The following is a 26443-nucleotide window of genomic DNA, read 5'->3' as shown; positions in this document are numbered from 1 at the left end:
ACATTGAACAATATATTCTTGAAATTCTTTACAGCCTATGAGCAAGCTGAAGCAGTTTTGTAATGAGTTAAAAGAAGCTAAAATGCATTCGGCACCACTGATATTTATTTTGCGTTGTGCTTTGGAGACCAACAAATCAGGTATTCTCCTTATTTATTTTGTGTGTGTGTGTGTGAATTTTTTTTTTAAGTACTTTGTCACTGCTTAATTATCCTGTGAATATTTTTAGACCTGGCTATTGATGTGATGAAGGCCATGAAAGAGGAAGGCTTGCCAATCAGACCTCACTATTGCTGGCCACTGCTAGTTGGGTTCCAGAAAGAGAAGAATCTTAAAGGTTTGTATCTGTGCTTATCTTACTTTATTGTATACCTAAGGCACAAACCTTTGCTAAAGCACCACCTGAAGATTTACCAGGCTTCAAAATGAGTGAAGACCTTGCTGCATCTCTTAGTTTGTGGCAAATGTTTTTCCTTCGGAAAGGCTTTTTAAAACTCACCTTTCTTTGTTAATCATGATACAGCTCTACAAATTTATTTAGCTTACCTTTGCATAGGAAGATTTGTGGAAGAGTTTCTTTTTAACTCTTTACATTCTTTCTACTTTCCGGCAGTTCTTCTTGTTCCTCATTACTTTCAAGATCTTACTCTTGGTGAAACTGAAATCTGAGAGAGCATTTACAAGTAAGGTTAAGTTATAATAGCTCTCTTGGACTTCAAATCCAATTCTTTTTTAAAAAATGACTTATTATCTACTTGATAAGCCACATGTGAGTTTAGTTACAATAATAAAAACTGCAGGAGAACTTATATCGCTGAATGTGTGAGCCTGACCTGACAGCATGCTGATTGAAGGACAGAAATGTTCAATCTTCAGGATTCTTAAGTAGATTTAAGCATTTAGCATACTTTCCCCTGTTACACATGGGGATGTCTACAGGATATGAATAAGAATTGAACAAATATTAAATTTTAGAGTACAGTATCTAATTCTTTGGTTTGCGTTATTGGTAATTCAGAAAGAATGGTATTGTAAAAAGATGCTTTTAACAGAAGTACTTCCCCCAAGGGGAAACAAAAAACTGTCTTTTTCATCTTATCTCACAGTATAATGTGCTTTAGAATGAGATGCAGAGTTGTTAGTGTGACACTGGGTGACAAACAAAATGCACAAACAAAAAAAAAGTGCTTTTAGCAGACTCTTCATATCGCAATTTTATCTTAAATATACAGTCACATTCCAGTTTGGAAGAAATGCTGAAACAAGTATTCCCTAATTGTTTCTGGCTATAAAAATGTCTCAAGTCTCTTTCAAAAAGCCTTTGTGAAAACAATATTCAGGTTTTTATTAACTCTTTGGGTTCTGGTGTGCTAGACAACTTCCCAAGTTTAGCTTATTCCTCATTTCGAGTGCTTGAAAGTTCAACAATATTTTGTCTGTCAGTGGCTTAGTTTGGTCCTTTGCGATAATTGGGAGTACAGAGTTGCCAAAGATAAGTAAAATGAAATTGTGTCATAGTTCTGTATATATAGGTGATGCCTGAATGTAGAAGGCTGGCTGTTACTACAAAGAAGATTTCACTTCGCTTAGGAAGATACAAGAGGTGCTGGAAGTGCTAGATTCAGACATAGCTCCCAAAACTGGAGCTATATCCGTGTGTTCAGAGAAGCTCCAGTTTCAGATTGCTTTTGGTTTCTGCAAGTTCAGAGATTTCCTTAATTTTTGACTCCTACTGTAGAAGTCAGTTGTGCTTTGGCTAGGAGTTCCTACTGGTAGTCATGTAAGCACATTAAGAAAAGAATGGTTGGAGAACGGATATTATACCCTAACTCACTTTCTTTAACATATTCTAGAATGCCATTCTTTTTCTATCTGCAAAGAATTTGGATGTATCTATTTCTGTATGACTATGTAATCGTATAATGGATGTGCAAACATTTTCGCAAACTCATACTGAGCATCTGAGCTTGATAGGTCAGGCATGAAAGTTACTGCTCTGTGCATGCATACCTATAGTGATGTTGCAGTACTTAAAATATGTGAGAAGTTATCTAAGCATTTTTTCTGCAGTGAAGAATCAGTGGAATTATACTTGCTACAGTGAAATAATTTGTCTTCCTGTGTGCAAGCTTACATTGATTTTTGAAATTTAATAGTAATTAAAAAGAAAAAAGATTATTTGAGAACCTCTATCTCAAAATATAACTGGTACAGTTAAAGGAAAGTAAATAAGGGGAGGGGAGGTTGGGAACACCCAGAAATTTTCATAGAAATAACAGAGAAAACAGTAATGCTTCAGTGAAACCTGAAGGTGACAAAAGACAAATGAGCAGAGTGGTGCTTTGTAGAAGAAAAAAAAACCCCAAAAAGCAACAACAACAAAAAAAAAACAGGACTGTGCAAACAAAGATTTAGACACGGTATCACATCTCATACTAAAAAGGAACTAGTAATTCTTTTCTCTACAAAGTTGTAACACCTGGCCTAATGCGTATAATTTTGCATCACAGTAAGGGTAAGTTTTTGAAAATGGAAAATGACTTCTAGGGGAAAAAACCTGCTAGAAATCTGATAGGAAGCAGACAGTGGACTAAATCTTTAAAGAACACACAATATAAGCAGCAACTTGTCTAGAACTTCAGGGTACAAATGCCTGAATCGGTATATGTAGTGTGACCAATTATATAACTGGTAGCAACATTTAGCTGCACATTTATCTAATGCTTATTATAACAAAAGCTGACATGGGATATCAAAGAAGATTCCCTAACTTCTGTGTTACGGAATTGAAGCTGAAAGAAATGAGAGTGAAATGGTGGCTAAGAGGAATAAAGCTAAATAGGGCAATTGTTTAAATATACCTTAGAGCCCTTAGCCAGTCTGAACTAGCAGCCAGCACTTCTGAGTCATTTTACACAGACAGTAGTTTCAGATGGGATATGCTTGCTTTAAGGTGCATCTTTAATGTAAGTGGGTAATTGCTAACTTCAGTAGTGTTTATCTAAATAAATACTGTTAGGCTTAGGAATAAAAATATTTGAAAGGGTTTAGAAAAGCTATGTCAGTAGATCTGAAAATGTTACTGGTGTTGAGATTCATCTTGGATATAAGCAGAAAAGCGTATTTAAGTTAAGCAGAAATGTTCGACTTGGCTAATAACTGAACATGTTTCTTCACTCCTTCATTTTTATGGAATCACTTTAGTTATTTTTAAAGATAGTAACTGACTTAAAAGAAAAACAAAAAACATTAGTTTTTTTTTTTTATTAAACTCTTCTGGTTATACACAAAGCACGGCTTGTGAATGATAGTTCATTTCTTACTCTACCTCTACTCTACCTGATGAAAAGGTGAGTAAGTGTGAGTCCACACAGAGCAATTGGGTAGTGGTTTCCCCAAGTAATTCTTGAGGCAGTGTTTTGTAGACAGTCTCAAAATTCTGGCTGCATCTCAGATTAATAGCTTGGCAGAAGTATGCTGAATGTTATGACGTTTTCCTGAACACATCCTCACTCTTCAAGTTTATTTGTTTGGAGAATTACTGTAAGCCCAATTTTTGCTGCCTTTTTCCATGTGAAACAGTACTTATGTGCCTTAGAAATTCCTCTGTTCTTCTGGAACCATGTTAGAAAGGAGGAACTAGAAACTTGAGAAATGAAAGATAGACTGAAATGTGAGCCCCTCACTTTTCTGTTCTTGAGGAGATGTTATGGCCATCTTATGATTGATGTCTTTTGCATTTGTTTGTATTTGGGTATAGTTATTTGAACCTGGAAAGATGCTTTCTTACCTCTACTGGGGTGTTCCAGTGCCATTTCCAGTACTGATAAAAAGGAGGACACAGAAGACTGTGTTTCATTCCCTGCAACTGTCTTCTTACAACTTAGGTATTTGTCTTCTGGTGTTCAGCTCTTGCAGTATGATGTCTACAAACCTCTTCTTGATCAAGTAGGGTAGAGGCTAAAGAAATGAGGTCTTATTGGTCCAAGGAACTATTGTGCATCTAGGAAAGAAGGGCTCTGGTGAAGATTCTAGTGTTATTTGCTATGAATAAAAATTCTAAAACTTTGTATCTGCACACTTCATGTGCAGAAGACTATCAGTGCAGAGTATTCTGGATAATTAAAGAGTCTACAATAGACATTTTTTAAATAAGGTGTATTAGATGCAGACTTTTTGAATGAACTGTTCTGTTGTCACCAGAGACTAATCTTTGGCAGAAGAATAGTGAACTCTTAGTAATGCACAAAGTCTGATTGGAAGACTTTTCGATTGTGGCTTTTTTTTTTTTTGTATTGTTCAGTGTGGTTTTTAGTCTCACCTGATCTTCTAGATAACTGTTCTCCAAAGCAAGGTATGCAAGATAGTCTGTTAGGGTGTGGGGGCACCGTTGATTGGGGAAAAAAATTAAAATAGTATTTCTTTCTTTTTTTTTTTTTTTTTTTTTTTTTTTGTATGTTCTGTTCTGTACAGAATATACTGGCATGGTCATACATGTATGTAATTCCTGACTAAACAAATAACTATTCTGGGGCTTCATTCTCAAACCATAGACTGGTGTTCTAAGTACATGTAATTGCATTTCTTTCTTTATTTTAGTCTGTTCTTTGGTACCTGAGGAAAAAGAAGTCGTTAGTGTGTTTTCTAATACTGCGATGAGGTGTAAGCAATTTCAAAAAAAATCAACTGTATTCGTGTACTATTTTGATAGAAATGGGAATGTTTCATCACTCTGTGTTGCCATACGATGATAACATAAATATGGAAATGCAGGTTCTTTATTTTTGTTAACTTTCCATTCCAAAAAAACTCCAGGCAATGTAAGAATGAAGAAGTGGCAGCACTCATGACTTTTTTTGAAGTTTGTCCTTAATTTGGCTATGCGCAGTACTTCAATATTTTTGCTGATGTACCTCCTTAATTTTCATCCCAGTCTTCTGCTCATGCCCTTATCTTTGTATGTGCTGTTACCTACTCAGGAGTTGTGCCAGGTCATGCAATGGCTACTCAGGAATGATTATGCTTAACGAGCCCCTTTATTCAGTACTTTGATCAAGGTACAAAATTTGAACTTGAATCTCCTGAATGTTACCAAACTTTATTCACTGTGGTAGCTACTTCTCACACTTCTAGTAGTGCCTTAATGGGACATATTGGAACTCAATTATTTTTTGAGATGATTTCAGCTGAAGAGGGTTTAATACGTTTGCTGAGAAGGTGAAAACATTAAGTAGAAAGTAGCTGTCAAGATTTGAAAGGTATCAGGAAAGACTTGCTGTAATTAATTCTTTATTCATATTTTCACATATTCTGGGCCAAAATCAGAGTTTTGTTTAAGGCAAACTCGAACAGATGATGCGACTTTAATCTAGTGTGACTTGCCTGCATGTATTTGCAAGTGCTCAAAGGGAATTCACATTTGATTATTTGCACCATAGTGCACTGCATAAAATATTCATGGAAGTGTCACTTTTCCATAGGTGGCACTCCAGGGCAAAGACAGGGACTTTGGGAAACTTTACATTTTTAAAGTAATAAGTATGAAATGCAAGTTGAAAAAAACATATGCTGTTTGGAACTGGTGTCCTGCAGCAACTGACAAATCATTTTTAGACCAGCAAAAATGATAATACCTGTATTGGTTTTGACAGAGGTTTGGAGTTTGCTTGCTAGGGTTATTGCAAGAAGTTTCTGCACATCAGAAGAGTGTGAACAATTAAAAAGCATGAAATATACTCTAAAACTCTATGCTCTAATTATTAAGCTCTATTAAGGTTTGGTTTCCACAGTCTTCAAAAGCACATCTACATTAGTACTGTGTGAATTGATCTGAATCATGTAGAAGTTGTAACATAGCTTCACTGGGGCTTTGTAGACTCCAGTCTTTTTCTGAATTTACAGTTTGAAGCTGATACATTGATACAGGCAGCAGTTAACTCATTTGCTGATGAAAATGCTACTTGTGTTAAACAGATCTTAAAAAGCTTTAAACAAAAATGTAGGAATGGATCTTGCCTTACTAAGTGGGATTGGGTTCTGGGAGCAAAGCTAAGAATGTATTACGTGCTGATGAATGTACTTCTGTCTTTAAATTCATTTGATTCTTTGCACTGAATTTCAGATTGGTTTTTATGCCTAGTAATACAGGCATATATATCTTTAAATGCTGTTTTGCAATATAAGTGATAGAAACAGTCATTTTAACTATGTTAGGAAATAACTTTCTATGCTAGCAGTGTGGTAGCTACCAAAGAGTTTTTTGGTTTTGATTGTGCAGCATCCACAGGAAGCCTAGTAAATCTGTTTCAAGTTTCACGATTAGGAACTTCATTTCATTAACGCTTCAAATAAAAATGCAGTATTCTCCCTGACAATTTCAGGAAGGGAAATTGAAGAGACAGGTCTGGTTTTTGAAATGCAACATTTGTTTTTAAACGTTTCTCCAGGTACTCATTTTTCTTCAGTGCTTAGGTTTACCGATTCTGTTTTGATAGGTGTCTTTGAGGTCCTCAAAGTGATGCATGAGTTGGGGGTGGAACTCAGTGCAGAAACATACACAGACTATGTTTTTAAAAATTTTGCTGATATTGAAACTGCCTGTGCCCAGATGAAGGTGAGTTTGCATTTAGAATTCCTAAAGATGATTATTGCATGGTGTGTTTCTCTATGTGTCTTCTGTGAAAGGTTGAGGTACCTGTACTGCTCTAAATGTGAACTTGTGTGATCAAGCCTGTTTAGTATATTGAGTTTACTTTTGAATTGGTCATCGGTCTGTTTGCTCTGCTTTTTTTTTATTCTGTCAGAGCTAACCTAAGTGTCATCCTTGGGTTTTGCTAGTTTTCTGTTTCTAGAAGTCAGAGACTAAATATATGAATTACTTCTGGGGATTAGAATGTCAGTGATAATTATTTCTGATGGAATTCTTTCTTACTTGATTCAAATTTCGGATGTAAGAATTCCTCTCCCACTCTTTTTGCAGTTGCTGACTTCCTGTTCCAATTGATTTTGATACAAAAACTGTAAATTCTGAGTAGCAACTCATATAGCTAGCCATACAGACATCTGTAGGGCACCATGTATATACCCAGTACTAGAATGCCAGTATTTTTTGGGAAGGAAGCATTTAAAAATACAAAGTATCAGAAAGTCTGTATATACTGTATATATTTAGTGTTGTTTTTGTGTATTTTTTTTTTTTCCTCCAGGAAAATAACTGCCTCTTTGAAACTGATGGACTCTTGGTAGCAAAAATTAGACATGAAGCAGGACATGGAAGACTGAAAAATGTTGTTTCTCTGTGTAAGTATATTTCATGTCACATGTTACTACGTATGGTAGTGCTGATAGATTGTCTATAGGCTAAGGGATTAATGGGTATAAAAATAAGTGGGATGTCTGAGCAAAGCTTTCATTACATGAGGTTCTCTGTGACAAGATGTCAAAGTTGAAACTTCTAATTCTGGACAATGTATCATGGTTAAATTTCTTTTAATATTGACCATAACGTTACATACATCATATTTAACAAAGCTGTGATTGTGATAGGATGTAGAGCACTTAAGAAAGCAATTTGCCTTATGTAAGAACTGCTGAAGTCTTGGCACAGGAATTGGTCTTGTTTTCTGTTTGTGGCAAAAATTACTATGGGATGGTAGTCTAACCGTGTTTGAAGTACTGCAGAATAATTTATGAACAAACCAGCTTTAAGGAGCTGAATGGCACTGATGTTAACCTGAGGGTGCTCTGCTGGTTTGTTTGCCAGTGGAATTTGTGTATGAATTTGACAGGGTAATTAGGTCATGGAGTTGTAACAGCCTGACTTAATCACTGAAGAGTTCTCTCCAAAGACTGTTCTGACTGTCACTGGTTACAAAGGTTAATATATTTCATTGATTAAAAGTGTGCAATGGGATGATTTGCTTGGTTAAATAGCAATGTATGTTTCTCTTCAGAATTAAAAACTTACACATTTTTTTATTTGCCTATTATACTGAGTTCATAATAAAGCTTCTCATCTTGGACTAAACCTGATGGAAAAAAATCCCTCAAACAGCAGATATTTTTGTTCAAGACTAAGGGAAAAGTTTAAGTAGACTCCTGCTATAATTGTCTCTAACTTCTCTATTTAACTAATAAAGAACTGTATGCTGTGACTTTGGGAGGCTGTGTTGACGCTTGAAAAATAGCATTAACCATAAACCTACAGTAAAACAGAGTAGTCCTGTGTTCATTTAAAGATGAAAAAAATCACAGTAAGAAGCTGAATTTAATATTAAAGCTTCAAAAGACTGTCCATATGAAAGCTCAAGTGAGTTTTTTTTGTCAGTATCCAAATGAGTAAAAATAAAATTAAAAAAATAGCTGTTAGTAATTTGTTCTTGTAATGAACATTATCAATTAGTGAATCTTTTAAGGTTCACCTTACATTTTGCTATTACTTTTTTTAGTTACTAGTTCAACAAAAATGTTAACTATGAAAAGTGTAGTTATTGAAATAGCTTTGAATTTTATTTAAGTTATTTGAAGGTAGCTATTTAATAGGATCATATTAGAATACTGTTTATCATCCAGATACATACGTAGTAGGCTGCATTTTGTTTTATTGTCATGACATTGCTCTCACATAGTGTATTTCTTAGCTGTTGTCTGGATGTTGAATTTAAATTTTGTAGTGGTATTTCTTTTTATAAAGACTATTGTTAATAATTCTTGGAATCATGCAAAATTTCTTTTGAACTTGAGCTTTAAAGGAAGGGACTCCTATATTAGTTTACCAAGTTGAAATGATGCTAGTAAACCTAATTAGCACCTATAAAACGATAAGGCAAAGTTATTAAACAACTGACTTTTTTTTTAATTGGCTTCTTTTGCAGTATTAGGAAGAGGGAAAAAATAGATGCAGTATGGAAAATAGTTGAAGATTGTCTCATCAGTGTAGTCAGGGAAGGCAGGTGCTGGTTGCTATCTAGGTGTATTGATTCAGCTTCTTCTACCTTATAATGTATAGATTTCTCCTACTGACAAGATGAAAACTATGAAGCATCAGCTGAAGAATCTGGGTGCATAAGGCAGCGTACATGAGAGCTGCTTTTCCCCTCTATCATGCCATTCCATTCCACTTCATTGTCAGCCCCTTGATTTTCTCAGACTTGTTTGTTGCTAAGGAAACCAGGTTGCCAATTGTCAGCAGCAGCTGAGCATACCAAGATGCTTTTTCTGCTCCTCTTTTTATGAGGAAAAAGTTTCACTGGATGAGGGTTTGTATGGAGGGTTGCTTGAAAGCAACTTCACCTGAGAAATTAAAATTAAAACAGTTAAGCATTTAAATCTTAATTTTCTAAATGCCCTCTTTTAGGCTAAGGAGTATTTTTGTTGTATGAGTTTGAGTATGTATTTTTGTATGTTGTTCCTGCATTTTATTTCTCAGGTTCTCAAAGACCTGGTGTTTTTATTGTAGCCCTTGCTGAAGGGGCCCAGTGTGTTCAGGTTTTCAGAGGGTTTGATGATATTTTAGCAGTGAAAGCAAGTGAAGGTGGCTTTGTACAGTGCCTGCATACTGCTGTTGTTTTTCTCTTCTGTACTATAATGCTGGAATGAGAGACAGCAGTTGTAGAAGAGGAACATAGAATAATTTGGAATATCTAGGGAACGGAAGGTGTAAAGTTGAGTATGTAGACTTAAACGACCCTGGGAAGTCAATTATTCTTAAAATAATTACAGTTTTCTTTGTGTACATCCCATATTGTAACAATTCTGAATGTTAATATTAATATCTCAGGGTTATTCAAAGGTGTCTCTTCCTCTTTTTTGTCCCCTTATGTTTAACTTAATAATGGATGTTTTGCACTAGATTGATAAAATAACTTTTTCTTTCTCGTCAAGCAATTTACACTGGCATAAACACGTTAACTATTGTGGTTAAAAAAAAATAAATTGTAAAGCCTATTTTAAGTCAGGTGTTCAGTCTAAAACAACTCAGTAAACCATTTGTGTGTGGTGTATCTTTTTTTTTTTTTTTTTTTTTCCAGTGCTAATTTCTCCAGTTTTCCTGAGTAGAGTTATGTGGTTTTTATTCTGCTTTTTGGAACAGGGGGTTTTATTTTGTCTTGTTACTTTTTTCCAGTGAAAATGTTTTTTCCTCTTACTAATTTCTGTGTAAAACTTATATGTTAACTAGTGACACGAAAGGCAATTAAGAGCCGAAAAATCTCTCTTGGAATATTTAAACCATTTAGAAAGGAAACAGATTGAGAGTTGATAAAAGCCAGGACCTTTTTCCAGTACCATAGCATTTGAAATTTTGATTTTATTTGCTAGCATTTACTAAATTAACAAAATAATTTTAACCTCTTATTTACATGACCAACTGATTGGTTGAAATTTAGGGCTTTTTCAGAATGTCTGTTCAGAAATACTGTTTTCATTTACAGTGTCTTCAGCAAGCACACCTCCTATTGATTTTCGTCAGTTTAGAAACAGCCTTGTTTTGGGATTTAGAAGGTAAGGTTGTACAAATACCCCTTTTATATTCTCTACCTAAGTGTCCTTTCTTTTGCCTTGTTGAACATAAGTCTGTGCAGTCTTTGCCCCCTTCCTTCCTCCGGCTTCATATTTGAGAGTTTTTAGGTAGGATTTCGGGTATAGCAGTTCTGAGCAATATTTCTCTTTCTTTCTACTCTTCCTGGTTTCCTTGCCTTTGCTATCCCTGAGCATACCACTTCTCCTGCTTATTTTGTAATATTTGACAGTATGCAAACTTACAAGGGCAGTGAATGCTTGAAATTTTCTTTGTGAATTTTACATTGATAAATTGATGTGCCCACATGACTCCCCTAAAGATTATCGCTATTAACCCTTAAATAGCTGCTTAATGAGAACTGAATGCTGATAGAAACCAGACATATATCTGATGGCTTTATTGAGCCACATTGATGTGACTTCATATTCAGAGCTATTTAGCCTCAATTTGTAAGGAAGATTTCACACTACTTGCAGGGCTGTCTGAATTTGTACATTCTTCCATAAACCTAACATGCGCTTCTGTCAATCTTTTTGCTCCAGTCAAACATTAGAAACTGAATAAGAGTGGATTATTTTTTTTTCAGTTCCACACCACAGAAATCACTTTAACATGACTTACAGCAAGAATGTGGAGGCTAGTTTTAATGAATAAGTAATTTCCTGAACTGTTTTTAATGGCTATGAAATGTGACTGTATTTAGGTTGTATACTAGCAAAGCATACTAGATGAATATGGCCAAAATAATTATCTAGTAAATAGCAAGTTCTGTCTAGCTGACCATGTTCTACCAAGGGAAAAAGAAAAAAAGTAAATCAATGTTAAAATTGAATATAACTATATGACCTTGACTTCAAAAGGATAAGTGCAATAGTGTTTTAGATCTAGTTGGAGATCCCAGGCGGTAAAACAGTCCTGTTGTGAGCCCAGATGCCCAATTTGTTGCTTTTACTTCCTTCAGCTGACAGTGGTCCTTTCTTGCCACTTTTAAGTATGGCCTAAGTGTTTTCATTTCAGTAATATTTCTCTCTTGTTCACTTTTATTGTTACCTGTCTTCAAGAGCTGTATTATGAGGTGGGCTGTGCCTGAATTTTACCTTTATATTTCTGAAAGCATGCCAATTCATTTTTCCTTTTTCGTTTTAAACTTAATGGCTTCAACAGCTTAAAAATGAAGCTTAAGCATGTGCTAGGATAAAAGAATACTGGTTATCAAAATATCTTTTTTAAAAACCTGAACACAGCCAAATTTCATGCTTTGATGCTGGTCTAAAATGTAGAAATGAGCAGAGGTTTCGAACTGATGTACAAAAGTGCAGTACACAGACGCATAAGGGACACATGAACAATGTTTGTAGCAGACTAGTTTATGGATTTCTGTTGAAGCTGCTCTTTTCTAGTTATTGCTTCAAAGTATTCCCATTCTACCTACCTGATGTACCATTACTATTTCAGAGTCAAGTAGTTTGGGAAATTGATGCATTTGATATCTGCCGTTCATTGTCATGCTGTCAGTGGTGGAATGAGTTCACCCAAGAAAGCTTAACTAACCTCACAAATAGCTTCTATTTTTTTTTCCTATATGTGGACCTGCATTTTTCTCATTTTCAAATACAAGTGGCAGTAACATAAAGAATAAATGATTTCTAGATTTGAACTTCCTAACATAAAACAAGATTGTAAACTTCTGTGAATGCCTTGAAGTCTTTTGCAGCTGTTCAGGCTGACATCTCATTTTCCTCTTATGAGATTTATAGGAAAATAAATTAAGGTCTTCAGCTTTTGGTTTTTGTTCTCTTATCCTTGTCTAGATTAATGCTGCTGCTTTATAGTTGTTGAAAAGTTATAGCGTTTAGATAGAATTCCTATTGTTTGTAGAGAATCAGAATGTGTTGGGCTTTTTATTCTTCAGTGAAGTATTTAACGTTTTGTCTTTGGTTGTGGACTAATGATGTGCCCAGGACTGCTCTTTACTGAGTTCTTATCTGTTCTTTAAAGGGAGAAAGAAGAAATCTTTGGTTTTAGGCTTATTGTTTATTTCATCCTACTATAATAAACATTGTAGCTTAAGTGTGAGATTTGATTACTTTATTATTTGCATTTTACAAATGAATTTATAGGTGCCTGTGGTTATATATTTAATACATTAAACATATTTGTGTTTATAAAAATCCAGTTTTAATGCACAGGAGCCCAGACTTCTGGCACATTCCACGTACTGAGTGTTTGCTATGTGAAGTGCGATTTCTGCGCTTGAAGCTTGTTTTCTTGAAGTGTAAACAGAATGAAGTACAAAACTAAAAAGTGCAGTTAGCACATGTTAAAAGGTTAGATTGAAAATAAAACTGAAATACGTTCATAGTTATTGGAACTGCTGCATTATTTTGTGTTGTTCAGTAGAAGACAAGTTCAGTTGCAGTACAGTAAAAAACAATACAGTCCTTCTGTACGAAACTGACTGAAACAATATGTGACAATTTTTATACTTTGCTTTAAATAATAAGATCCTTAGTGTTAATTCAGATCGTGGATTTAAGAAAAAAAGATACAAGAATAAAATAATTTTGTTGGTTTTAATTTGTTATCTTCTGCTGCCCTCTTCAGCTCAAATGATGTACAGCTTTGGAGTGAGGTAAGTGGAGACAGTAGCTCTGTAAATAAAATCAAGTTCCGTGCATGTCTATGATGAACTAATTTAAATTTGAATTCTGAGCCTGGTAATTGGCAATTGCGAGCCAGACACTTGTCAGTGGCAGATTGTGCAGCTGTATGAAATAGAGATTTAGTTTGTGCCAAGAGCAGTTGTGGAATATCAGATGTGTAGCTTTACTCTGATTTGTAGATGGATGCTATTACAGCTAAATAAAGGTAGTATATAGTTATAGCTTCTGAAAAAAAGCAGGCCATGGTTGACTGACATTTAAAAAAATCCTTTTTCTGCCTTCTTTGGGGAACTTTCTTCCCCATACCAATGCTAATAAAACAATAAGATATTATTAGAATTCTGATGTTTTTGTCATTTTACTTGAAGTATTGAAAGCAAGCAGAAGTAAAGGACATCACTCAAAGTCAAATGAAGATGGACTGATTGTGCCCTCCCTGGCATGGGCTATGTTAGAAATATGCTCATCAGTATAACTTGGTTAATAAGTTTTTCTGGGACTTAAAAGAGAGAAAGCATTGGAAGATACTGACTAGTTTATGATTACCAAATTAAGAAGGGGAAGCACTGCTTCCTGTGTTTTCCTTAGTTACTGTACCTGCTGACTAATATAAGGCAGTGCTTGGCTTGCAGTCTATTTCAGATTTTGTGAAGAAATCATGCAATGAAATGGAAATAGAAATTTGGGAAGTTGCCGTTTAAAGATTTATATAAATCAACTGTAGCTGTGAGGTGCAGGATTTTTAATTTTCCTATCATTTTCTGTCAGAGGATGGCCAGAGAATGTTTTTGTCTGCATTTATTCTTCCTTCTTGTGTGTGGAGACGGAAGGTGGGGGGAGGAAAAAGGGATCTGTTTTATTGCTCCTGTAAAAGAATTAAACTTGAAGTATAGTTGGAGGGCTGAAATGATGGTCTGCACATTGTCATGGCTACAGTTAGTTACGCCATTCTCCACAATGGAGGAAAGGTACATTTTTGCCATCTTTTTAAAATAAGAAATGCTAACTTGGGGAATTATTAGTTACTTGGCATGAAAAATAATACCATGCATTTGTTTTATCTCTGCAATCCGTTCCTTTCTACATTGTATGGAATTTGATTCAGAATGAGAAATGTGTTACGACTTTCATAGTTCTTATTGTAGTTGGAGATTGTTCTGTTCCTCATAGGAGAATAAAGGGAAAAGGGCAAAAGAACTTGGTAGTGTAACCACCTGTGTTGTTGAAAGAATGACAAGTGATAGATTACATTGCACTTGTATTCATTTTCGTTAACAATTAAAAGTGAAGGTTCCTTTTGTTTTGTCATTGTCTAAACACAGCTCCTCTGACACTGAGAATGCATCTCCCTCCTAATTCTTTCACATTTAATCCTACGAGTGTGACAGATATAGTTAAATTCTTGGAAGTAGTTAAAAACTTGGATTTTAAGTAAAGTTGATATAATTTACTTAAAAACAGTCAAATGGTTTTTTAAAAAGATGTTTAGGTTAAAGTAAAGTATTTATGAGTAGGATGTGAGGGGAGTGTAGAGTAAGTGCTTCTTTTCCTCTGAAGTAAATCTACATATCTCTTCAATTTGTACAAGACTAATGGAACATGTGCTAAATTTAGACAAAGTATAAAGAATGCAATTTTTATGGATGTTTTGTTATTCAAAACTGCATTTATTCAGGATAACTATTCTAGTTGTCGTAAATCTAAGAGAGCATGCTAAATCATGTTCCTGTATTTTCTTCTTTCAGGATTTTAAAATAATAATAATAATCAAGCTTTATGGATCAATTTCAGCCTTTCAGAAAATTGGAACATAATTGTTTGCATCTCCATGAGTGACATCAGTTAATACTTGCTTTAAGTCGTGTCTTATGATAGTTAACTTTCTGCAGATTGATACATAAACATACTACAGAATCTGTCTTTCTGCTGCATTTCGGAATGTATTTCACTCTGCAGTATATATTTTTAAGAAAAACCTGCTATTTAAAAAAATAAATACAGAAAACAAAAAAAAGAAATCCCTTTTATATATATATATATATATATATATATATATATATATATATATATATTTATTTATTTATTATTATTATTATTATTTTTTTTTTTACAGAATTACTGTGATGTGGTAAAGAGTAATACTTAACCGAGAGATGTTTTATTATTTTGAGAATTGAATTTTAGGTACTATTTGTCCTTGCTTGCTTCTTTTGGCTGCAATGTACGATTATTCTGTCTTACTAGATAACAGAACTGTTGTACAAGGATGAACGATATTGCCTGACGCTTCCAGGACCAACTGGTAGAGTTTCAATTTCTATGATTGTAACTTATCCACAAATCCGTTCTTCTGTGTAGTGATGGGTTTGAGGGATTACAACAGTAAACACTGATTGCTTCTTTTTGAAAGTGAAATTTGAAAACATGTTGGGTAAAATCCCGATTCTAATAATCAGAGCATATTTTTGAAATCCATTAGATCTTTTCCTTTTTAGAATAATGAACAAACCTGCTGATAACTATTTTATTTGTCTAAATTTTGACCAAAATACAGATTTAGAATGAGCGCAGTAGCAATGCTTAAATACTTTAAAAGACAGTACAAGCAGGTTTTCCATCTAGTTCTATCTTTAGTGGCTTTTACAAATTTATGAAGCACAATGGTGCTTAATATCCCAGGTCTTATACTTTGGAGTAAATATATTTTTTTCCATATAATCTGAATTTAAAAATCCTCCTCCTGTTAGGGGAGGTTAACAGGGAGGGAAAGCTGACCTTTTGAGAAGACAGTAGTAATACTGTTCTGATTCTCAAGTACAGGACCCAGTATATTTTTCACTGTTATAGATAAGAATATCAGCAGCAGTACTTGCTAAAAATGTGTTAATTTTAATTTTCATTGGTTAATAGACATCCCTTTCAATATTAGATATGTGATGGTTAAAGTATCTCGTATGCCTTCATATCAGTATTACAATACTTAATGTAGCTTGGTAATAGAATATAATGGGTAAAATGTACATGCTAAATATGCAAAGTGGTAGAAATCAGTTTTTTCTTTTGAGCAGTGACAAAATATTTGTGGCAACTATTTGGGGTAGTGGGCAGGAAAGGGGGGGAAGGCCTTGGGCAGCACCACTTCTGTCACACAGTAGTGGAAAAAATAGATTGAAGTAAGATTCTGTACTGAAAAGCTGTCACTGGGTCTGAAAATAATTAATATTCCTTTCACTCACCAGTTAGATATGTGCTCCCAAACCACATAATCTCTATGCCTCAGTGATCATTGTTGCCATTTCAGAGCCTCTCATCAGGGTGACATCTCACACCAAAATGATTTCTTATAAATTAATCTTGATAACATGACAGTCTCGGTAATTTTAGTGGAATGCTTTCTCTTGTTTTTTTCCACAGAAGCTGTTGGCTATTTTCTTTATCACTTGATTGACAGCATGAGTGACTCAGAGGTACAGGCCAAGGAGGAGCGTTTGAGACAATACTTCCATCAGCTGAAGAAGATGGTACCATTTCATTTTTTGCTACATAATGCCTGTCCTGCCTGACATGTATCTATTAGATTTGAAATTGCTGCTTTTAAGTACAACCAGACCACTTCTCAATGACATGCAAGAGCTGGAGACTTGAATTACGTCTAAGATAATTTCTGTTAGACAAATTTCATTTTGGTTGTGTTTCAAAACTCATATAATTTTTTCCCCACCTCTTGGTACAGAATATAGTTATCCCTGCAACCTACTGCAGCGGCATTTGCAGACTGCTGGACTCCTCTCAAGTTCCTGAATTAATTAAGGTCTGTGCTTCTGTGGCAATTCCTTTAAAACTAAAAAAATAAAAATAAAAAATGTGTACTCTGTGCATATGTATTCTCCTTTGCAAAATAAATGTGCTTATGCAATGATTTATATTTAAGCCTTTTTGCTTTGCCATGATTTTCAGTAACTGTTTAAATTATTGTCATTCTCATGTCTGAAATTGTTAGGGGGATACATTTAAGTGTTTCTCATGTCAGTGTAATAATTCTGCATAATGCAGATTTAATTTGTTATTATGTAACTACAACATTTTTAGTATGATATGCTTACTTACAGATTGAACTTCTTGTTTTGAATTAGTGATCTATTTACTGTCTTACTACTTTTTAGGATGTGAAATTACTATCTCCTAAAAAACCCATGTCTACAGAGGACATTTCAGATGTAAGTAAATTCACCAGTAGCTATGTATGTTCTTACAAGAATAGTAATAATGTTTTGATATGGGTTTTGGATGAACTGTAATAGCTAGCTATCAGGTCATGGAAGTATATTAATGTTACTGAAATGTACCACTTGAAGTTCAGAGGTTACAGAGTAGGAATAAAGGCTGTCCAGATTTTTCAAGTAGACCTGATGCTTGACCTTGGAGTTGGCTGAAGTTGCATGCCTCAGTTTCCCTGACTACTAATTACTTATTTTTTTGAAAGTTCTAGTTAGTTAACAGAGATGCTGTGAAGCTTAATTCATGCTTGTAAATTACAGTGATCCACTTGAGTGGCAGAAGCCATGTAAATCCATACTGCGTGTAATGGTGCAATGTCAAGTTTTACATCTCTGATCTGAACAGAATAGAGATGGGAAAAGAAACAGGCTTATGTTTCCTACTTCCCTGAGCACAAAGAGTATGAAAGAAGTAGTAGTGTTGACCTTTGTAGATATGCTACTTACTGTTCTTTTTTTTAAAAAAATATTCTGACTCAAATGTTTAATTAGTATGTACTCTTTAAACAGATAAAAGCATCTTAAATGATGAGAAATTTTCACATACTATAGAAGAAGAGGATTATTTAGTCTGTCTTTCATTAAAGTGATCCGACAAGTTGTTCAGGGAAGGGTGTTTTTGAAATTGACATTTTTTTCTGTTGCCTTCATTTAGAGTGCTAAATCTGACGTGTCTGCTTTGGAGAAGAAACTAGAAAAGCGAAAAGCTGAAAACCAGCCTATTACAGATGTCTTGAAACAACTCATATATGCTCTTTGTGAAGAAGAGGTATCTTAAGCAATGCAGAGATAATTGGAAACACATAGCTATATTTTTAAAGGGACACAAATGACTCTATTATGGAAAGACAGTGGTTAAGCAAAGACAAGTGCGGTACTTGAGGTTTCATGGTTTGATGCTTATAAATCAAACATAAGTGTAAAAAGCAATTAAATCAAAAGGTTAACTAATTTCAGCAACACCTTGAATGGCATGTTTTGGGGTTGCTGAAGTTTGTTTGCAATAATCTGCAAAGTGAATGATAGTAACAGCTGTGATAGGTTTATCATACATGCCAAATGTCCTTTCAAGCCATGGCTCCGGTCTCTTATATCTAGATTGTCAAGCAACTGATACATGCACTAGTCATTTGCAATTCAAATACTACTAGGTTGTTAATGCAGGGATTGAAATTCCATTTTCCTGCAGGAGGAAAGCTCTTCTGAGATAAAGGGTCTCTTGCCTTCATTCGGCAGGCGTCCAGCTGTAGTTTACATTCATTTAGCGTGTGTCTGTAATTTGTGAGGTATCACCACACTTTTATTTAGTTTCTTGCTCTGTATGATCCTGCCTATAAGGCTGTATATGTGGGAACAGTAACAGTTGTGCAGATGATAACACAATATTCACTTCTAAGAATGTAGTTTAGAAAGAGTGATTCTCAGTTGTCTGTCTTTACAATTTTGCATATGAAATAAGACTAGAAGCAAATACCATTGTAAGTTCAAAATGGTCAAACGTATGAATAGAAATGTATATAGAAAAAAGGTATGCTATGACATCGTTAAGAAGAATCTTATCCTTTAGGAAATAGCTTTATTTTATTTTGGCAATACACTAGGTGAAAATCTGTTACGAATTCCAACTATTTCAGAACTTAGGTACATCTACAGTGTCTGAATGGATTTAAAAAAAAGTCTGAAGAAAATACATTTGAAGGAAGAAAGTTAATTTGAAATATCCTCTGAAGTTAACCTACAGAGTGTTGTCGATGCCGACTTCTGCAAAATCATCTTTAAGATTTTCTAAACCATTTCAGTTCTGTGCTTTAAAATGTGGATCTTCTACTATTAAAAGTACTGGAGCAGTCGCATAACTGCACACTGAACGTATAAGATTCATAATGTCATGTTGACTTTTCCTCTAGTTCACATCTTTGCTTTGTTCCTTTTTTTAGAATATGCAAAAAGCCCTTGAAGTGAAAGCCAAATACGAACCGGACATGGTTGTCGGTGGCTATGCAGCCTTAATAAATTTGTGCTGTCGACACGATAATGTAGAAGAGGCAATGAACCTGAAAGAAAAAGTGTAAGTACACCGGCACTGAAACATGTCACACAGATTTATGCTGATACACAGACCTTGTTGAATTAAGTAGGTTGAATATTAACCCCCTCATCCATTTTTAATTAGTTTTCCCCACGAATGTATGTGCATTTAAAGCAGGGCTGTTGTTTTTTTTAACAAAAAATATGTTTTCTGTAATTGAACATCAGAAACAGCTACTTTGTATGGACAATAATTTTTTTAATGAAAACAAAAAAGCAAGTTGCTGTATAGGATCTATTTTATTTTCATTTTAAACACACCTAGTATCTAAATTGATGTTTGGCTTAAATTAAGAATGAAGAAAATAAGTACCTGTATTGTGTATTAGAATAGCATGTAGAATGCATTCTTAGAATATGCTGTACTCATATTTAGAACAGTAGTGCTACCGAGTGGCATTGTGTTTTAAGATTGAAAATAAACATTCTACTTAAAATTTTTACTGTGACATCTTTATGTATTGGTGATGAAAATTAGTTCCCAGCTAAAACATGCTGTGACTGACTTAACTAGGAGCATATTCTTACAGATAGTCTTTTTACTTGCTTCCTTTCCCTTTTGCCCTTGAAAACTTCCCTTCAGTCTGATGCTGGGGAGCAAACCAAGTTGCGTTACTTTCATGTTTTGATACGTACTCACAGAGTATTTGCTTTTATTTTACAGTATTTTAAGAGGCAGGTGCTCAACACACCTTGCTTAGGTTTGAAACAATGTGAAATAATTGAGCTGTGAATATCAAAGAATTCAGAACTCAGCATACACTATTGTATTGATTTCAGGCATACTAGCACTTGCACACAATTCCTATGGTGACCCATGAAGCAAAATCAACTCTTCTACTAAAGCTTCAGTGCAGCAGCACGGTTTTACTCATCTGCCCTGAGTGCAGCATAAAACTTCTGAGAGGCAACTTTTTGAATTGGTACAAAAAGAAACAGCAGAAGAGGAATTCATTTAATAAGTTCCAGGAAAGAGAAAATAAATACATAGCAGTAACTTAAAAATAGTAGATTTTCACGTGTTGATCAAGGTTGAATAGCTCCATATTTTTTTTCTTATTGGAAAGAATATATGAGGACTGTATTTTTCTTTTCAGACTTCTGGAAAACTATGTTATTTTCTGCAAAAACTATCAAATAATATAACCATTTTTTTCTTTAAAACATTTCTTTAAAATCAGGAGGTTTGTTGGTGGAAAACTGTAGAAATTGTTTTTTCATCTTTTGAGGTACATCAGATTTTTCCTTTAACACTTAAAACTTTCAGCAGCTCTCGGTGCCTTTCTTTTACTGCAAAGTTTTTAAAAATAAATCTTAAAGCTTTATTTGTAAGATCTAAACTTCTACTGATGCAGTTCTTAATATTTTAATTTCTAGCTTCCCTAAGGGCTCACCTGTTGCTCTTGACGCTGGAAAATACATAGCACTGGTAGAAGTCTTAGCAAAGCATGGTAGACTAGAAGGTAATCCTTTTTGCTTTTATTCTGTATTTCTGCTATATAATAAAGGTATCTTGCTTCAGGAATAAAAACTGAGTTGATATTAATGGTATATCATGTCCTGAAAAGTGCTTGAACATTTTGCATACAAATTTGCATGTGAATTCAACCAGAGATGCTTGGACAGTGCAGGCCATTAGTTTTAATGGATTGGCAAGCTTGTCATTTACATTTGCACAGCTCAGTGCTTTTTGCATTTCTGCAGCTAGTTTTTATTAGCATTGCTGTTTGGATTGAGTTTGAAGATCATGACTTATGGCACAAATTGCGTATGTGCCTAGACTAATGGCTTTGTTTTTGCTTAAGAAGGTCTGAAGGCTGAACGTAAAACCTATAAACATAACCTTCTCATAAGAGCCAAGTACTGCAAAAAAATCATTTAACTTTCTATAAAGTATATATTTTTTTTCCTGTTACAATTCTTATATGTGTTTGTTAGTACTTTTTAGAGTCAATCTGTCAAACGGCCAGGAAATTTTGGCTTTTAATGAGTGTTCTGCCAGCTGCCTAATTCTGGATTTGTGGTTGTTTGCATTAAGCTGTTAGCTCTTCAATTTCAGTAATCTAGTCTAATATCATTCTATAATTTACATGATTTGGTTGATCTTTAAAAGAACCCTAGAATATTATCAACTTTAAAATGCGATTCTGTACATTGAGTTCTGAGACTTTGTAGAAGACCTGGCACAATAAAAGTACAATCCAAACTTATAAAACCATAACATTTTGAATCCAAAATGCTATACAACAGTATTAAAAATTGAATGTAATACTATTTCTTGTAAGATGCTTTTCTGAAATTTGTCTTGATGTTAGAAAAATAACAAAGCTGATGTTTTTGCTATAATAACGAATCAGATCATGGCTACCTCTACATTAAAGCAGCTTGAAAAGATTAGCTTGCTTTTAAGAGCATAAGTGTCCCTCAGAAAATAAAGCAATTCATAAATGTAGCCAAATGTAAAGTGGTCAAAACATTCTCTGTATGCAATAATTAAGAACATTATAAAAATGCACTTATTCCATATACCAAAATGTTTGTTTCTGCCTTACTAATGAAGCTTAATGAACCTAATGTTTTAACATGCAGTCTGTTAGAAAGCTTTCATTGGCTCTCCTTGGCTAATTAGTATCGACACAGCAAACAGGCCCTATCGGTATCAGACCATTAGTCTGGCTGTATATACAGTGTAAACATATCTTTATTATCTGGCCTCGTGACAAGCCATCTGCTGAAGAAACAATGGAGTGATTTAGCAGATGTTAGCATTGAACGATAAAAGCATCCATTTAGTAGAATCTTGCAGCTATAGGGCAGACTATACAGGGTTATGTGGTGCAGAGTGGGCACACAGTTCCTATCTATAATTTGTAGTCAAAGTTGCAGGAAAATGATAAAACCATGCTATTGTGGATTTATAATTGTAGTCTCGTTTAGAAATGCAAGTAGTAATTAACTTGAAATCGGCATTATACACCAGAATTTACATTCCTGCTGGGTTTGAAATGCTGTTTTAATAGCAGTTTGTTTTCCCTACATGAAATTACCTAAGGGTCTTTTGTGTTGTTTCATTGTAGATGCTATTAGCGTTCTAACAGAGATGAAAGAGAAGGACGTTCCGATCTCGGATAGAGCGGTTGCATCTTTTTTCCGCCTTCTTAATGCCGCTGCCATCCGAGGTGAAGTTGAAACAGTGAATCGGTTGCATGAGACCATTGTGAACCTCGGGTTGGCAGAAACTGCTGCCCTTTATTCCCCTCTGATTACAGTTCACCTTGAAAAGTAAGCTATGTTTGGGCTGTAGATGAATTAAGTAATGATACTTCTGTTAAAGTGACCTTTGTACGCTATAAATAGTAGCATTCATGTTGGAAAGTGCTTATGTCTGCAAACATACACATGCTTATAATGCTTTAAGTAATCTTGGAGTAGTAATGAATGGTTTGCTAAGTTAGGTAAGTTGGTTTTCACCAGTTGTACATCACGTGGTATTGATATGGGAACAACGGCTATGTTTTATGGACATCAAAAGGAAATGGCTGCTTATTGAAATATGCTTGCCAGTAAGTTGGTTTTAAAGTCTGTTTGACAAGATAGCTATACAGACTATGATGGGTATACTTAGCTCTTGAGGTTAAGTAGAATGCATTTTCTCAACAAAACCATTATTTTACTGCACCATACAGTAATCTCAGGTGAATTGAAGAACACTTTTTGGACATAGAAATATTTTAAATTAAATTTTGTGGATATCAGATAATTTTACGTTGTTGCCTGTGGGGTGGTGAATTTAAAATTGAAGAAAAGTACTCTCTAGTTTGTCTACTGTGATTTTTTTTTTTCTCTGTATGCTTTTAATACCTGTTAATATAGAAAAGGAAGCTCCTGCACTTGTTCTGGCAGGAATGGAGGTTCATGGCAGGAAGTACCTGTAATTTCATGTCATGTTCCTATGCTTAACTTTTGCACGGAGGTGCAGGATATTTGAATTAACGTATATAAGAACTATGTAGCAAGCACTTACTGAAATTGAGCTAAGAATCACTTTTAACTTTCCATACCGTATGCGCAGTCCTTTTTTTCCTTAGTATGTCATTTATGTTGTCATGCAGTTTTAACGTCTTCCAACAACAGCAACTGATTAGCTTCTTACAGTGTGTTTCATGTATATCAAATGTTACTGATTTAAATATAATAAATATATTAAAATATATTAAATATAATAACATACCTATGAAATAAGTGAATATTTCATAGTATTGTGCGCGTAAGTAAGCCTCAAAGATGCATATTAATGAAACGTTAATGTGCAGAGATTTTTAGACCTTATAAATATTTTGGGCATGTAAAAATATATTTTCTGCATTCAAAATTCTCATCAAAAAGGTTTAATTCCTGTTGGTACATACATATTTTTTTCTGAAAATAGCATTTTAGTAAATTGGTCAACGGAAGTATGCAGGGTGCAGTCAACAACACTGCCTTGATTATATCACAAGATGAGGCAGATGTTTCTGAAAGTAATTTAACTGCAGTCATATGTAACTAATGTGTTGGAAAAATATCTGATATGCTTTATAGTGCACAGTAAGTGTGGTTGCTTTTTCATAATTGCTTTATGTACGTTGACATGTAGAGTTGTACGTGGTAGTACTGCATTCTCTTCACTTGAGGAAGTGTATGGATGGTTATATGATGTGATCGTGTGTAGATGAGACAGTGAAAATATTGTTTTAGCTTGCTTCCTCATTCTTTTGGGTTATAAATTATTTGCAAAAGTAAAAAAAGAAGACTTTTTTGTATCTTTTTCTTGTTTGTTTTATTATTTTTAATGAAGAGATGAAAAGAAGAAAATAATTCCGTACTGTAGAACTGTAGGACTACAGAGTCTTGGTACTTACCTGTATGACTCTTAATATATGTCATATATACACATAGATACGGTACAAAGAAAGCTTATTTTCTCTTCTTTTTGCCTTCTTAGAAGTGGAGAGACAAAACAGCAAAGTATTTTTCTACACACTTACCTTTGGAATAATAATTGCATTTTACTGTTTTTTGTGTTGGAAGTGTTAAGAGTTTTTCTAAGTTCTGATTGACTGAAGTAAGCGTTAGTCATTTCTTTCAGCAATAGTGCTTACTATTTGCCATCCTACAGCTCAAGTATCATACTGAAATGTTGTCATTTAGCTGCAGGTTGTCAGCATGCCTCTGAAATTAGCTGTGGAGTGTTTTTTCATGTTGCATAGTATTGGTTGCACTGGTGTTTTGTGTTCTTAATTTAATTCAAACTTTTTAATTGCTTGTAAAGGAATCTGTGATTTCCTTTTGAAGTTTTTGACAATTGTAGGATTAAATATTTACATGTACCCCTCTTCTCTGTACATAGCCATAATTTTTCTAAAATTCTTGTTAAATTGCAGTGCATGTTGAAAATGAGAATTTACAGCCGAGCATGGAAAAGGAGAAAACAATCATTGCTGATTATTGTCTGCTCCTGTGCTGTACAGTACTTTGATAGTACCTATTTTCCACAGAAGAAATAAACAGATGCAATAATTACTGGTAATTTTTTTCTTCAAGAAAGGTGTGCAAGCCACAAAGCCAAAAATAGGAGTATTTAATCTCATGAGAAACTTGTTATGGTTTCCATCTTGACATAATTTTATTAGTGCTCCCTATTGTAAAATATTATCTCTGGGGAAAGAATCAAAGCAAAACATGTTGAGGTATTAAAATTTACGCATATTCTAGACTGGACCAACAAAATATTCTGTGGTTTTAAGTCTGAACACTGAACACAAGTGGGTTAATAGCTCTATTTTTATGATTATCGTATTGTAATGCAGCGCTGTCCTTCCATTAAAGCGTTGTGTTCTGGTTTGTGATTAGTTACACATAAAGCCATATTTACTTGGCTTCTTATGTAGCAGTTAGTGTGAATACTCTGCCTTGACATTTTTTCTTTTGTTTTCACAGAGTTAAATTCACCTGTGATTCTGTTTGAGAAAATTCTGTAGCGCATAAGTTAATTTACTTTTTCTTTTAAAATAGGCATTTTCTAAAATTAGGAGGTATTTTTAGAGAAAAGCCATCTCTGGTAGGGACAGTTTCTCTAATTTGTAGCAGCTTTATTTCAAATATTTGCATTAAAACTCTTTATGTCTTGCAATGAAATTAAGGATGTTTGGCTCTCTTACTCCATTATTGCAATTAGGAATTTAGCATCATCAGTGCCAAAGGACAAAAGTGTCTCATTTGCCCTATGGGGACAGGGCAGTGATAAGATGATTTTTCGTCAAGGATCATTGGGTCGTAATTAAGTTACATTCATGGCTATTGCTTTTTGAAGGATGATTGGTAAATGACAGGCTTCATGTGCTTGGTGCGGACAGTGTTCACTAGGGTTTTTTCTCCCTCTGTCAGAAAATCCTGTTGAGTCTGATAATGTAAATGTGGCATTTTATTCTGAACAAAAGAGCAGGGAAATGAGCTATCTTGTCTAATCATTCAGTTGTTTAACACCGACTTCCAGTTTAGACTCAATTGGCTGGAAAGCACTTGACATGTGAAGTTAGTGCTGTTCGGAACGCATGTTTGAGTAAATTTTAAAGTAAGTGACAGCTAAATTGTACCTAGGGAAATTACAAAGCCTTCAACACAGTTAATTTTTTGGGGAGGATTAGTTGTAATTGCAACACCAGTCTCCTTGAAGATTCCTTAGTATAGCAAATGAACAGAAAAACATTTAGCTCTTTCAAGAGCCCGTTCTCTTTTAACGGAATAATTTTTGTAAAGCTGATTGTACCTTGCTGAATTGACTTCTCTCTACGCTAACATCTGCTTCAGATTTGCAGAGAGGGATTTGTTTTACCAGTCTACCCTCCACCCCCACC

At 34.4% G+C, this 26443-nt stretch overlaps 1 protein-coding gene across 1 annotated transcript in view; it reads left to right on the top strand.

Moving 5' to 3' along the window:
• LRPPRC (leucine rich pentatricopeptide repeat containing) overlaps positions 1 to 26443 on the top strand; it is a gene marked incomplete at both ends in the record, with an annotated part of 86939 nt that overhangs the window by 18216 nt on the left and 42280 nt on the right. The window contains 14 exons of the mRNA XM_079532595.1: positions 35 to 140; positions 230 to 337; positions 6495 to 6613; positions 7206 to 7299; positions 10431 to 10500; positions 13124 to 13151; positions 15427 to 15484; positions 16597 to 16703; positions 16916 to 16993; positions 17346 to 17399; positions 18115 to 18228; positions 19397 to 19527; positions 20925 to 21010; positions 22625 to 22829. Of these exons, the coding sequence (XP_079388721.1) occupies positions 35 to 140; positions 230 to 337; positions 6495 to 6613; positions 7206 to 7299; positions 10431 to 10500; positions 13124 to 13151; positions 15427 to 15484; positions 16597 to 16703; positions 16916 to 16993; positions 17346 to 17399; positions 18115 to 18228; positions 19397 to 19527; positions 20925 to 21010; positions 22625 to 22829 (1358 nt within the window). The remainder of the gene's footprint in view (positions 1 to 34; positions 141 to 229; positions 338 to 6494; positions 6614 to 7205; positions 7300 to 10430; positions 10501 to 13123; positions 13152 to 15426; positions 15485 to 16596; positions 16704 to 16915; positions 16994 to 17345; positions 17400 to 18114; positions 18229 to 19396; positions 19528 to 20924; positions 21011 to 22624; positions 22830 to 26443) is intronic.

Source organism: Tetrao urogallus (genome assembly GCF_951394365.1).
Source record: "Tetrao urogallus genome assembly, chromosome: 2".
NCBI classification, from domain to species: domain Eukaryota; kingdom Metazoa; phylum Chordata; class Aves; order Galliformes; family Phasianidae; genus Tetrao; species Tetrao urogallus.
The sequence above is the reverse complement of the archived record's forward strand: the minus strand, read 5'-3'. Positions and strand labels throughout refer to the sequence as shown.